The sequence below is a fragment of the Asterias rubens genome, chromosome 18 (assembly GCF_902459465.1).
Source record: "Asterias rubens chromosome 18, eAstRub1.3, whole genome shotgun sequence".
Lineage (NCBI taxonomy): Eukaryota > Metazoa > Echinodermata > Asteroidea > Forcipulatida > Asteriidae > Asterias > Asterias rubens.
The window spans coordinates 6273737-6286873 of NC_047079.1; the positions used below are offsets into that span (position 1 = coordinate 6273737).

The 13137-nt window shown below is 36.1% G+C and overlaps 1 protein-coding gene across 8 annotated transcripts in view; it reads right to left on the minus strand.

The window, feature by feature from the left end:
• LOC117302340 (kinesin-like protein KIF1A) overlaps positions 1–12369 on the minus strand; it is a 79869-nt gene extending 67500 nt beyond the window's left edge. For 5 of the 8 annotated variants that reach the window (XM_033786250.1, XM_033786253.1, XM_033786252.1 and 2 more), the window contains exons 1-2: positions 12284–12369; positions 5467–6421 (exon numbers count right to left, since the gene is read on the minus strand). In XM_033786250.1, the coding sequence (XP_033642141.1) occupies positions 5467–5569 (103 nt within the window). In that variant the 5' untranslated portion in view covers positions 5570–6421; positions 12284–12369. The remainder of the gene's footprint in view (positions 1–5466; positions 6422–12283) is intronic. The other 3 variants (XM_033786255.1, XM_033786254.1, XM_033786249.1) reach the window with 1 other exon arrangement.
• Between the last annotated feature and the right edge of the window lie 768 nt (positions 12370–13137).

The following is a 13137-nucleotide window of genomic DNA, read 5'->3' on the forward strand; positions in this document are numbered from 1 at the left end:
TTAGGAAATATTGTCTGAATCAATAATTATGTTTTTTTCTTCTTTCTAGAATCGGATTACAAACTTCCGTGACAGAACAGTCGGACTTGGCACATTCACTACATGTGCACTCATTATATATTATGTGACCTCTTTGACACTTGCTCGATTTGTGACAAATGTTGGGAAAATTATGTCTGAATCAATTAGTATGGATATTTTTAATTTTTCTTCTCATATTGATCACAAACAAAAACATTTGGAGAGAGATACAGTTCGACGTGTATGGGCACATTCACTGCATACTATGCACACATTTTTGTGACCCTCTTTGATTATTGCTTTAAAGGCAGTGGACACTATTGGTGATTACTCAAAATAATTATTAGCATAAAACCATTCTTGGTGACGAGTAATGGGAAGAGGTTGATGGTATAAAACATTGTGAGAAACGGCTCCCTCTGAAGTGCCATAGTTTTCGAAAAAGAAGTAATTTTCCATGAATTTGATTTCGAGACCTCAGATCTAGAACTTGAGGTCTCGAAATCAACCATCTAAACGAACACAACTTTGTGTGACAAGGGTGTTTTTTCTTTCATTATTATCTCGCAAGTTCGATGACCGATTGAGTTCAAATGTTCACAGGTTTGTTATTTTATGCATATGTTGAGATACACCAACTGTGAAGACTAGTCTTTGACAATTACCAATAGTGTCCACTGCCTTTAAGCGGTGCAATGCTTTCATCGATTTTATGACGTTAGTGTATGCAGTGGCCTTATGTGTAATTCACGTTGCGTTATCGACTGGTCTTAATTGGTCGTAAGGATACTGTATTGTCTGACTAATTGCATGCAATTATTGAACCGATCTTTATGTGTGCTTAGCTATTCTCCGCTTTCTTTGCATACAACTGTGATCAGTGATGAAGCATGTACTCATTTATTGATGTCCTTTTTTTCTGGATAAATTCCAGTCTACGATTACATACAAAGAAAAACAAAACCGCAAACAAGGCGCTAGAAGCCACTCTTGTTGTAGCGCTACAAGATGAAAAATTATTAAATGTGAAAATAACTCCGATGGAGCTGAAGGCAGGAATTGATATTCCTCTTAAAACAGTCTAGATTTTAAGGATGGAGGGAAACATGCACCAGGCAAATGTTCATCCATGGCCGACATTACAATTGTTTACATCAATTTCAGTCAGTTGTTTCATTACTCAAATGAAAATACACATCAGAAATATGTCATAATTTTTTAAAGCAGCGAACAAACGCAAATTCTGGGAGACCTTTGACAACTTCAGCAGTCTGATAAAATGTAGATATTTTATAAACAAAAATGAGGGCAAAATTAATCGTAATCTTCCAGAGACGTGTATTATTATTAGTAAGGCAACGAAACGGGCCTGCAGTCAAATTTAAATTTTCAGCCCTGTTTGGCATAATTTTTACATTTTCTGACAATTTTATGTAAAAAATTTTTTTTTTAAATAAATTGCAGACATGACAATTATCATCCTGCATGAAGATTGTAGCTCTGTAGAATTCGGTCCACTCGGAGAACTTCCCAATGACAAGGAATCGCTCTTTAATTACTTCTCCAAAAGGCCTTGAACTATTCACGACTACCATCGGACAAATGAACCCCAACAAAGGAAGCTACCGTATGTAATTAAAATGCAAACGGTGAGCGCATATTAATGACAGTAATCTCTCCAGGACAAAGACCTGCTGACATAGATGATTAGAGCAGGAAGAAATTGCTTAGCAGTACATGGTTACCAGCTTAAAGAAGTATCTATACTAATGGCTTAAAATTGGTCCCCTGTATAGTGTGGACATAAACAAGCTGCACAAACATATGGAGCTCATTAAGTATGCAAATTTCTAGCGCTACCGTTTTCTACACCTATCACATTTTAAAGCTTAACATGTTTACAGTCATGGCTCTGTAAAATTGTGAAGACCACCCAACATCAACAAAATTTGGGGCACATTATTTGACGCTAATTAAGGCATTTCTAGGGAATATTTTAATTTCAAATTTACATTTACATGTATTATCACAATTTTATCCATGTCTTGAATTTGCAATATTTTTTATCTTTTATCCTTTTTGATTATTTATTCATCATTTCCTTTTATTTGTGTAATAGTTTTTTTAATTTTTTTTTTATTTAATTTTTTGAGCTTTTCGTTTTAAATTTGCGAGTCTTTCCCACTGTGAACTTCATCTTATATGGCCCTTGTTGGGTAGTACACAAAATAAAAATAAAAATAAAATAAAAACTCAAAAAAAAATACATTGCGTCTTTAATTCAGCTAAGCGTAAACATTGTATTTTAACATCTTACATGGTTGGTTCATGGAGGTAGAAATAGCTACCTCCATGGTTGGATGTAAGTCACAACAATGTGTCCATTTTAGAAGCTTTAATCCGACCATCAATCATCATGTTTTCTTCATTATTTGTTCGCTTTTTTTCTGACAACCTCATTCCCCAAGATCTATTGTAAAAGAAAAACCACCCCATGGCTGTAAGGTACAACAATGAATCCATTTATAGAAGCTTTGATCCGACCATCAATCATATTTTCTTCATTATTTGTTCCCCATTTTCTGACAACCTCATTCTCAAAGATACATTACATCCATTCAAACCATACTGCCCCCCCCCCCCGCCAAACACTAAACATATGGTGCACATAGTCCCACAAAAACAACACTTCATTCAACCTCTTACTCTTACCTATCAATCCATCTTCAACCCCCCCCCCCCCCCCAATATAAAAAAACCTGCGGAGATGAGGAATTTATTGACCAAGTGGTTTCAAGATGGACAATTTCCAATTGCGTTTCGGGGCCATTTTATTTCTAGCTCGATTCTGTCACTACGTCTTTCCTGCTATTACTCTGTGCTATCGTCACAACTACGCACACTGCACATACTTCACGGGTATAAGCCTCACGCATAGTAATGGCCGTGGACGCGAACATCCTAGGCTTGTTATGTGCAGTTCACATGATCGTCATTTTTAGGCATATAAAACACCCAGGGGCCCAAAGAACAGGGAATTGCACATTTTTCGTGTGAAATTGCTTCAAACTGTTAATATGTGGGTTTTTCCCCCAGCGAGTCTAGGAATTCAAAATATTTTGTTTTACATGAATGCTATGGAGGAAACTTTTATACAGAACATTGATATTTTTAAGATGTACATGTATTTTTAAATTTAAATTTAGGAATTTAAAATTTCTTTATACTTGGTTTTTAAATATGAATGTTCCGGACAGCACTATGGATTTTTTTTTAAAGATGAACTTTTAATGAATAAATACCTGTTCAGAACATCTTTATCGAGTATTTCTACGCACCCCCCACCCCACAAAAAATAAGGGTTAGCCAGAGGTGTCTGTTTTACTTTCATTTAGGCTACTACAGTAGTGGCAATTTGGCCACCCCAGTTTTTAATTTCCAGCATGTTTGGACAGCCTTTTACAAATTCCTGGCTATAGGCCCTAAACCTTGTTTCCCCCTAAAGATTCCAAAAGGAAGGAACCAAATGCTACGGATTTTATGAGGCAAACATTTTCAGATTTAAAACAGACTAATGCTATTCCTCATACATGTAGCAATGCCCAACAATATATACATGTACACTACAACAACAGAGTCTGGGCAACTCTATCAGTATGCGCCAGAAAATCAATTTCTTACAAACAAATAAACAAACATCTACAAAGCAGATTACAGGAAAACAATATGACCAAGGAGGGAAGGAAGGGGGGAGGTCACATGACCACACGGCATTTTATTACACCTTCTTCGCCACCTGTGAGTCACCTGTGGAGATGGAATGACACCTATGGATGAAATGGAACAGTCCTGAATGAATCCCTGCATGCACGTAAATAAAGTGGGTGTACTGGAGGATCTCAACATACACACGTAGTTATCTGAATTACGTATGTTCTTGGGGGCCCTACATGTATTTTGAGAATTCTCTGAATGGCTGTGTAATAAAAGGCAGGAATTTTTCTGCGCCGGGGCCCCATTTTATTTTACATGCTATTCTCTACTGCAATATGGCCAAGGATTTCTCATTGTTTAACTTTATTGTTCATTAATGTGTATTGTTTAAACTATTCTACATATAAATTAACAATTTTGTTAGGTCATTTGCATTTTATTTTTTGTTTTGTTTTAGAATAACCTGAAAATAAATTCTCTAGAAACATGAAAGATATTTCAAATTTACAAAATGTTTAGTGATTGGATTTCTTTTTGAAAAACATATTGTGCAGTGTATTTAAAGGCAAAGTGTACAATCGTTTTTTTTTAACCCTTTGATTGTTTTAAGCTTGAATAAATGAGACAATAAAAAAAACTTTATTTAGGTGGTCATGTTTTGGGGATATTGTCAAAAATCTGAAGCGGTTATGTCCATGCAGGATAATCCGTGATTAAAAATACACAATCTGAGACACATAAATTACATGTAACAGTTCTCATAATTCAAATTTTGGGGGATAAAAACTGACATATTTTTACCATAGCCACATTATTTTGAAGTGAAACGATTCTCAAAATGCTTTTACAGACATCCAAAGCAGAACTTGTTGAAAACTTCAAACTTCACAGTTTGTTTTTATTCTTGAACAATTTCCAGAGTAAAAGTGAGCATAAAATGAAAGTTTATATTAACCCAGCTCGGAAAACTGGAGGTTTCCTGTGTGTGGGTTTTGTCCACAACTTACATGATCTGTGACTCTTTCATTATATCTATGTAAATATCTCATTGAATATGAAATACTGCAGTGGTTCACATAGGAGTCTCACAGATTTGCTCTACATGTATATTCTGTACACAAAATGAATATGAATATTCTGTACACAAAATGAATACGAATATTCTGTACACAAAATGAATACGAATATTCTGTACACAAAATGAATACGAATATTCTGTACACAAAATGAATACGAATATTCTGTACACAAAATGAATATGAATATTCTGTACACAAAATGAATACGAATATTCTGTACACAAAATGTGTACGAATATTCTGTACACAAAATGAATACGAATATTCTGTACACAAAATGAATACGAATATTCTGTACACAAAATGAGTACGAATATTCAGTACACAAAATGAATACGAATATTCTGTACACAAAATGAATACGAATATTCTGTACACAAAATGAATACGAATATTCTGTACACAAAATTAATACAAACATGTAGGCCTATACGTGTAAAAACCAAAAAAAGGCCAACAAATCTGTACATTTATGTTTCCTGTTCTGGAATCTACATTGTAAAATAGCTCACAGATGGCTTAATATTCTGTACACAAAATATATAAAATACAAAATCAAAAAATCTACACAGACCAGAAACACAACTCTAAAACAACAAGTCAATTATTAAAAGGGACAAAGATAATGCTACAACAACAATGGCATACTTACTTGTAGTTTTCCCATCTGTCATGCTAATAATGCACTCAGCACTCCGCGCTATTTCTCTCGAGTTAAATGGACGGACTCGAACGGCGACTTTCACAGACGACATCTTGCTACTCCTTGGTTAATCAACCGGAAATATAGAAATAAATAAAAACCTAAAATCTTGACTGAAGTTCTCTATTAAAAACTATGTATTTGTTTCCCCCTGTAGTATCCTTTAAGTATTTACGAAGAGTCCACAACAGCCGTCAAGGTTTTTTTGTGTTGGTTCTTCTGCGGGAAGCCATTTTGAGCGTCCAGTTTCTTTTATTGTGTTTCTTGCCGGCAAATCTGTAAACGCACGTGAGTTCTAAAAACATCCTGGGCGGGGAAGAGAATCGGCGGCATGACGGGAGATTTCATTGTTGCATGCCACGTTATGACGGCACAATATGCTGGGCAGGTTCATTGAGATTATCTTCTGTACACTCTCTCCATCTTCATACATTCCCATAGCTTGTTCCGCCCGGTGTGTGTGTGTGTACTGTGTGTGGTGAGGAGACAGTCAGTGCACAGACATACCCAGCTGTTGCTCTTTCCACAATAAGATGCTGGTGAGGATGTCAGTGCGTCATAGGGACCTCGTCTCCGTCAGAGACAGACTGCCAGCTCTCTTGATCCTATAGCTGGCGGCAGATACAAGGGTTGGGGAACATCGAGATGCCCTGCCCTACTCTCTGTTTTCCACCCTTCACAGTTCCGTCTCTGTCCCCCTCTCCTTCTGCCTGAGCTCCCGTCAGAATCAGGAGAAAACAAACCCTTATTTACTCCACTCGGGAGATGGTTTTTATTGTATTGTACGGCTCGGCGCCGGTGGCGATGTTTCATAAATGGCGCATTATGCTCGTCCGTGACCTATTGTTGTGCTTCGCTGACTCCCTCTTATACTACGATACCCTGTGTAGTTTGTTAGTTCAACCTGGAAAAAAAACAAAAACAAAGAGCTGTGATTCTTTTTGGTGCACTGATTTTTGAGAATAAATCAAGGCACTTAGCAACTTTGACGTCAAAGCGAGTCTAGTCAAATAAATTATGGTAATTGGAAGGTTTTGTTGCTCATTTGGCATTGTGCTTGAGAATCGCTAGTCAGTGCCTCAGTATAGTATTTTGAGAAGTCATGGGTTCGAGTCCAGCATGGGCTTATTTGTCTTTGCTCCCCACCTCATTTTACTTTGAATTAAAAATGATATTCTTATTAAATTAAAAATCATCAATAATTACATGTTAAAACCACTGTTGGGTAAAAAATTTCACACCCACTGAATGTATTTATTTGAATGAGTGAGTTTTCTATCAACATGTTTTTGTTGCACAATGTTTCTCTCATTATTGGATTAAAAAAAATTGGATTGAACAGGCATGATATTTGATCCTTGGAAAAAAGAAAACATTTTATTGAGTAGAAGGGCTGACCTACATTCATGTACACATGAGGTAGGCTTTTATTAGTAGAATTTTCCTGACTATTTAATCACAATTTTTTTTTCTGACTTTTTCCCCCAAGGGTAAAAACAAAATTTGAAATCAGACTAAAGTAGGAAGAATATGCCTGCAAAAGTTGATTTAATGATTAAACATGTAAATTTGCATTCCCAAGGAATACGTCCTCCGGAAGGAGGACTTTATTGTTTTATTTAAAGGTCATTATGTCAAAAGGAAATTGTTTCCTTAATTCATGTAATTTTTAAACAACAAAGACTGCCAGCTAAGTGAAATTTTGCTCACCAGAACTTTGCTATAGCACATGAAAAAGGGAAATTTTTTCCTTATTTATGTAACTTGAAATTTGGCTTAGGCTTTGGGCAGTCAGTTATTGTTAAGAATTAATCCGCCTCAAGGTTCTTTCTTCCACACATTTTATTTAAATTGTTGTCTTTTTTATACTAAGGGATTGGAACCTGTGACAGTTTGGCGAGTTGCGTCTAAGATGTTTATATCTTACAAGACCTTGCGCAACACAAAATGTGAATCAGCACTCTGTCTGAAGTTTATTAATAATCAATAAAAGTATGTCAAGAAATTTGAATCTTCAAAAATCATCTGCAGACGAATATGGGAAATTTGCTGTGGTGTCCGTTTGAATGCTGCCCTCAATATGGCCAGAGATGCGGTAGGTACATGTACTCTTTATCACCTAGCTTAATCGTGGATGGATTTGGTGTTCTTGATAAAAAATACTGTGAGAGGTTTCTTTGCTGCTTTCTAAACAAATAGACATTGTATTCAACTGAACCTTTTCTTATCTTGCTTGATAATGTTGCCCAAAAATCAGCGCAGACCAAAAAAAGGGGATGACAGCACCGGTGTAAAGGGATGCTTTTCCGGGGGGAAATGACTGAATTTTTTTTTTGTTTTTTTTAGTTTTTTTTTAAAACTAATTCAGTCTGTATTTTAACTGAAGGTTTGTTTTTGTACCACATTTAAAAAAAAAAATTATAGAGCAGTTTTTTAATTTGCCATTCTTTGTTTTGATAAAAATTCATCAGTTAAAAAAAAAACCTGCACTGATAAAAAAAACCTGTAGGGATACAAAGTGAGAAAGAGGATTAACAAAAAAAAGCTTTTATTAGAATCAGTAAGTGTCAAGTACTGAATAACTGCAGATCATTTTACACTGCACTGGCCAGCAGACACTGGTGCATTTTCATGTAAATGTACATCAACAGACATCATATGACGTCAAACGACTCTTTGCCTTATCTTCCCGTCCAAAAACAAATCCTTTATCACTTTCATGCGGAGGAAGAAAGGCGACGAAATGCTTGTATCCCTGCATGATGAACATTGCCGCTTGGCCATGGGATACTCCGATTATCAGCGATCTGCACAAACACTTTTTTTTTCAATCTAATTTTTGTCCCCCTTTTTTAAGGAGAGAGGCTGCAGGGCTTGTTTGCTCTGAAAAAGGGCCGTCTATTTTAGGCGTCAAGAATACAGCGTTCACAGTTTCAAATGTTTTAGGATGTGATGTGCACACTAATGTCTGTTGTAGGTATGTGAAATCTATGAAAACAAAAAAAATTGTGTTGTTTACTTATATATTTCACAGTAAGTAAACATACCTTGTTTTTTTGGCAAACAATTATTTTGGAGACTACTTTTGAGTCTTGATCAAATTAAATACAAAAATATTGAGTTCCAAAATAAGCAAAACCAATTCAATGAAATCCATGCAAAGTGCACTGATGACCTCTAGTCATGAGCCTGATTAAAATTAAAAAGCACACCTTTTTACAAGATAATGATTGAGAACATTGAAATTTTGAAACACATGAAATTTATTCCTTGATAAAAACAGAATTACCAACCAAATTTCCACGTGATTGTCATGATAAGCAAACAAAAACAGGTGAATGCCAGTAAACAAGAAATGCATCAAATGGAAGCTTGGTTGGTAATCCTGTTTTTATAAGAAAGAAATTTTATGCTCAGCAAATTTTTGTGCTTAGCAGCTCAATGAAATTGGGCCCTGCTCTTTCTCTGATCGCTTTATCCCGGTTCTACCCCGGCAAAGGGGCATACCCTGGTACATGTAGCCACCCCTGTTCTACCCCGGCAAAGGGGCATACCCTGGTACATGTAGCCACCCCTGATCTGGAATAGGAGTAAGCTGTAAAGCCCTGGGGTAAATTCTTGAAACATGCAACTGGAACCCCCTTAAAGGGTCGTACTTTTTCCTAACACAAAACACAATGCCACAGATTTACATTAAATATACACAGTTTGAAGATTATATGACAGTAGAAGGCTTCCATTGAAATTTTACTTACTGAGGTGCTGTAGTTTTTGAGAAATGCGTAAAACAAATAATCTTCGTCTCAGTTTTAGCATTTTAAAATGTATCAGTTATGCTATGTTTGCTAAAATAATTTTCATCTCACTGAGACAACAATTATTTTGTGACTTGTTTTACTAATTTCTCAAAAACTACAGAACCTCAGTTAGTAATATTTGAAGGGAAGCTTTCCACTCTCATTATCTTCAAACCCTATAAGTTTAATGTAAATCTGTGGACATTTTGAAAAAGTACCCTTTAAATAGACATAAAGTGTGAAAGTGCGCCAGGGGGAAAAAAAGTCCAGGCAAATTCCAGGGCTGTAACCCACAGGGATAAAGAATTCAGTGTGAAAAGGGCTTCGGCCCACTGTCTTCAGTTTTTATTGCCCTTCAAAATTGTGGAATCGCTGAGGCCAGAGTTGTAGACTGAATTTAATGACAGACACAGGAAATGTTCAGGAAGAGTGAGCCACAGGCCGGACGAAAACAGTTTTTAAAGGGAAGAATTGGCATTGGTGCTTAGCTTCAAAGAAAATGTATAGTTAGGTGCGCAATCACCATACATATGTAAGGCCTAACCACCATACAGCATCGGTATATTAGAGAATTAGGACTTTATACTGCAACTGGTGGTACCCTCAGTAATAAATATGTTGAAAGAGACTTGTTCGTTTACAATTCATATCGTGATGATTCAAAGCAAACATTGACAAGATCTCTTCCGTGTCTATTGTCTAAAACCAAACATGCCTTTATAACGACAAGAATCAAAAGGAAACAACCGAGCACACAACACTTTGTACAGTTTTTTTTTTTTTTTTCAACATTTTTTATCAGAAACAGAACAAGGACATCAGCTGATCAGAGATAGGAGCATACATGTATCAGCTAAACCCAAAGGTCAATGTCCAGGGGAAAAATAAAGGCCAAAAGACTAACATCTGGGCCCATTTTTGCTCTGCTTAAAAGCACAAAGGCAGCTAAGCCTAACAAAATTCTGCTTACCAGAATAAGTTTACAAGCCAAACTTTGAACCTACAATTTCACAATAATTGTACAATTTGTGACTGGTATCCTGCTTGCTTCTGATACTTAGCAGACAATTTTTAAGCAATATTTTTTGCTTTAAAAGCAGCTTTACAAAGTTAGGCCCCGATAAAGTAAAATTTGCTTTGTAACAAAATATATTGTTTGTGTGTAAAAAATTTCAAGTGATTGAATCCCAATTGACTACAATGTATACAGTTTGAACGGTACATCCATGCAGATTGCTAAAGTTGGGGGAAAGGGGGAGGAGCTGGAAAATACTGGGATAATTAGTGACATAAGTTTGATTGTATACCTTCTCTTACAAAGTACATTGTCTCTTTTCAGAAGTTTACACAATGGTTGTACCACCAAGGTTCGTAAAGTCACTAGCAAAGCTTTTTTTTTAACATCCCATACAACATGTACGCAGATTGGTTTATATAACATGATGTTTTAGAAAGCTGTGCAAACACAGCAAACTATACGCATGGCTACCAATGTGCTAATACCCATAGCAACAGCAGCTTTTTAATAACCTCCATCTTACTAGGAGTAAATCTACGGTTAAAACAACAACTCCCTCAGTGATCTCCGGAGCAGTCTATTTTCCCTCGGATTCACCATGAGAAAATGGAACATGCCAAGGATCACCTCAAGAGTCTTGTTTTGATCTACCTCAGGCCTGATGCTTTCTTGAAGGCAATGAAGGAGATTGACTCACTGAGCCCCCTGGTCATTGCCTTGGTGCCATTGAAATGCTCTGGCAGTATACATTTAGTTTCCTCATTTGGTGCCCTTAACCAAGGAGAAAACACCTTGGTGCCCTTGCCCTTTCAAAAAAAAAACAGACCTGCTACCTCTACGAAAATGTACTGAAGCTATAAATATAAAAATGAGGCCAGGGTTGCATCGGAAAATTTTAAAATTAAGTGTAGGACGATTCGTTTTTTTAAAAGCATAAGTCGCGACGGAGCGATTAAGAGCCCTGGACTCGAGTTGTAGTGTTTCTGATCAGCAGAGTGTGGGTTCGAGTCCCGGTCAGGGCACTTGTATCCTTGAGCAAGACACATGACCATCAATCATTACTTTATCCTTTGGATAAGACATTAAACCGCAATCACTGTTTACTAGAAATGGTAGAGCCATAGAAAAAAAAATCCACACTTTTGTGGCCAACTTCTCTTGGAGTTGGATCTGAGTTGGAACTTGGTAAAATAATTGATGATCAAGAAGTATTCAACATGTTGTTTTTATTTTCAATTCGGATAACTTTCCGTATGGAGCCACCACCATTTTCACGCATTTTTAGAAAAAGGGATATCTCATTGAGGTAAACTAGATACTATATTATAGCGAAAGATAAAGTGGTGGTGTCATATACGGAAACTTTTCCTTTAATTCAGCCACCTGTCCCAAAGATCCATGTTACTTAGGACTAAATAGTTGAGCAATTATCGGATAATTTTCCGCACGTCACCACCAATTTATTCGCTGTTAATTAAATCCAAAACCACTGAATTTTTTTATTGTAATTTCAGCAAATAACAAAACAAAATTTTGGTGAACAATTTATTTTTTTATAATTATAAAAGGGGGCAATGTTGTAACAACAATATGGTCATATTATTTCTATCGATGATCTAGCTTATATCGTAAAGGACGAGATAAGAAACAAAGCAACACAAAACACAAACACAACAAAAAAACAGACCTTAGTTTTGGGGTCACTACCAAGAACCGGAAGTGTACCGAGTAGTCAGTCGGCGAAAATTGAAAGCTGCTAGTGCTAACTAAAATAAAAATTTGATCAAAATAATCTAAAAACAAGATGATCTAAAAAAGAAGAAGATCTAAACAACTTGATGCCTCACGACAATGGCACTCAAATCACCAAAACAACTTGTCATCATGTTGTTATTTTCACACTTTAATATTACACACAAAGGGTTGAAAAATAAGGAATAAAATCACTTACCAATGTTTTTCCGTTCCAACCACGTAGTGGTTCACACGTAGTGTCTCTGCGAAGAAAAACCCTGTACTACCCACACATGAGCATCATAATAATTATTTTGGACGTCCCCAGGTCATATGATCAGTTTTTACATTCCTCGATCCCGCATTATCTATGCGATGTATAAACAGAGGGAATTAATTTACTTAATAAACGAGGTTGAAATAAAAACCCTTGACAGATCGCTGGTTAACAACACACTTGTGTGTGTATAACATAGATGTGGACAGGATACCAGTGGAAAACCTTGGATCGCCGACTGTAAAGCGATGATGTCATCTTTTCACATTTAAATTAGCGGAGGGGGTACGGTGGGGGTAGGTTTGAATGAAATAAAGGTGCAGTTTGAAACAAATCAAAGTATGGGCTGATCCATTTTGATAAAAACAATTAAATAGAAGTGAAATTCCTATTGAAAAACTGTTTTACCCCAAATCTTCTGTCCTAAATTCTTGACTGCATTTTGTTTTTGTTTTAAAATATCATTAATTTTTGGTGGAGCTAGAGTTCAGGGAAGGTGGTAATGCACATGCCCGCTTTCCTGGTTACGTCACTGGTCAAGAGCGATGCAACTAAAAAATGTATCTTTTTCTTATGCCTACTGCAATAACCAACTTCTCTCTGAAAGTTTGTATATACTCAGCGCCTTGATTACCTTGTTTGGTAGATAATAAGACTTCGATCATATTGTTATTATTATTATATGTACATAACATCAGTTAAAGTAAGTATAGGTGGTGAGCCAGATTTTAAAAATTAAAACAACATCTATTTTGAACGAAACTCGTAACGAAAACATATAGTTAAAAACGTGT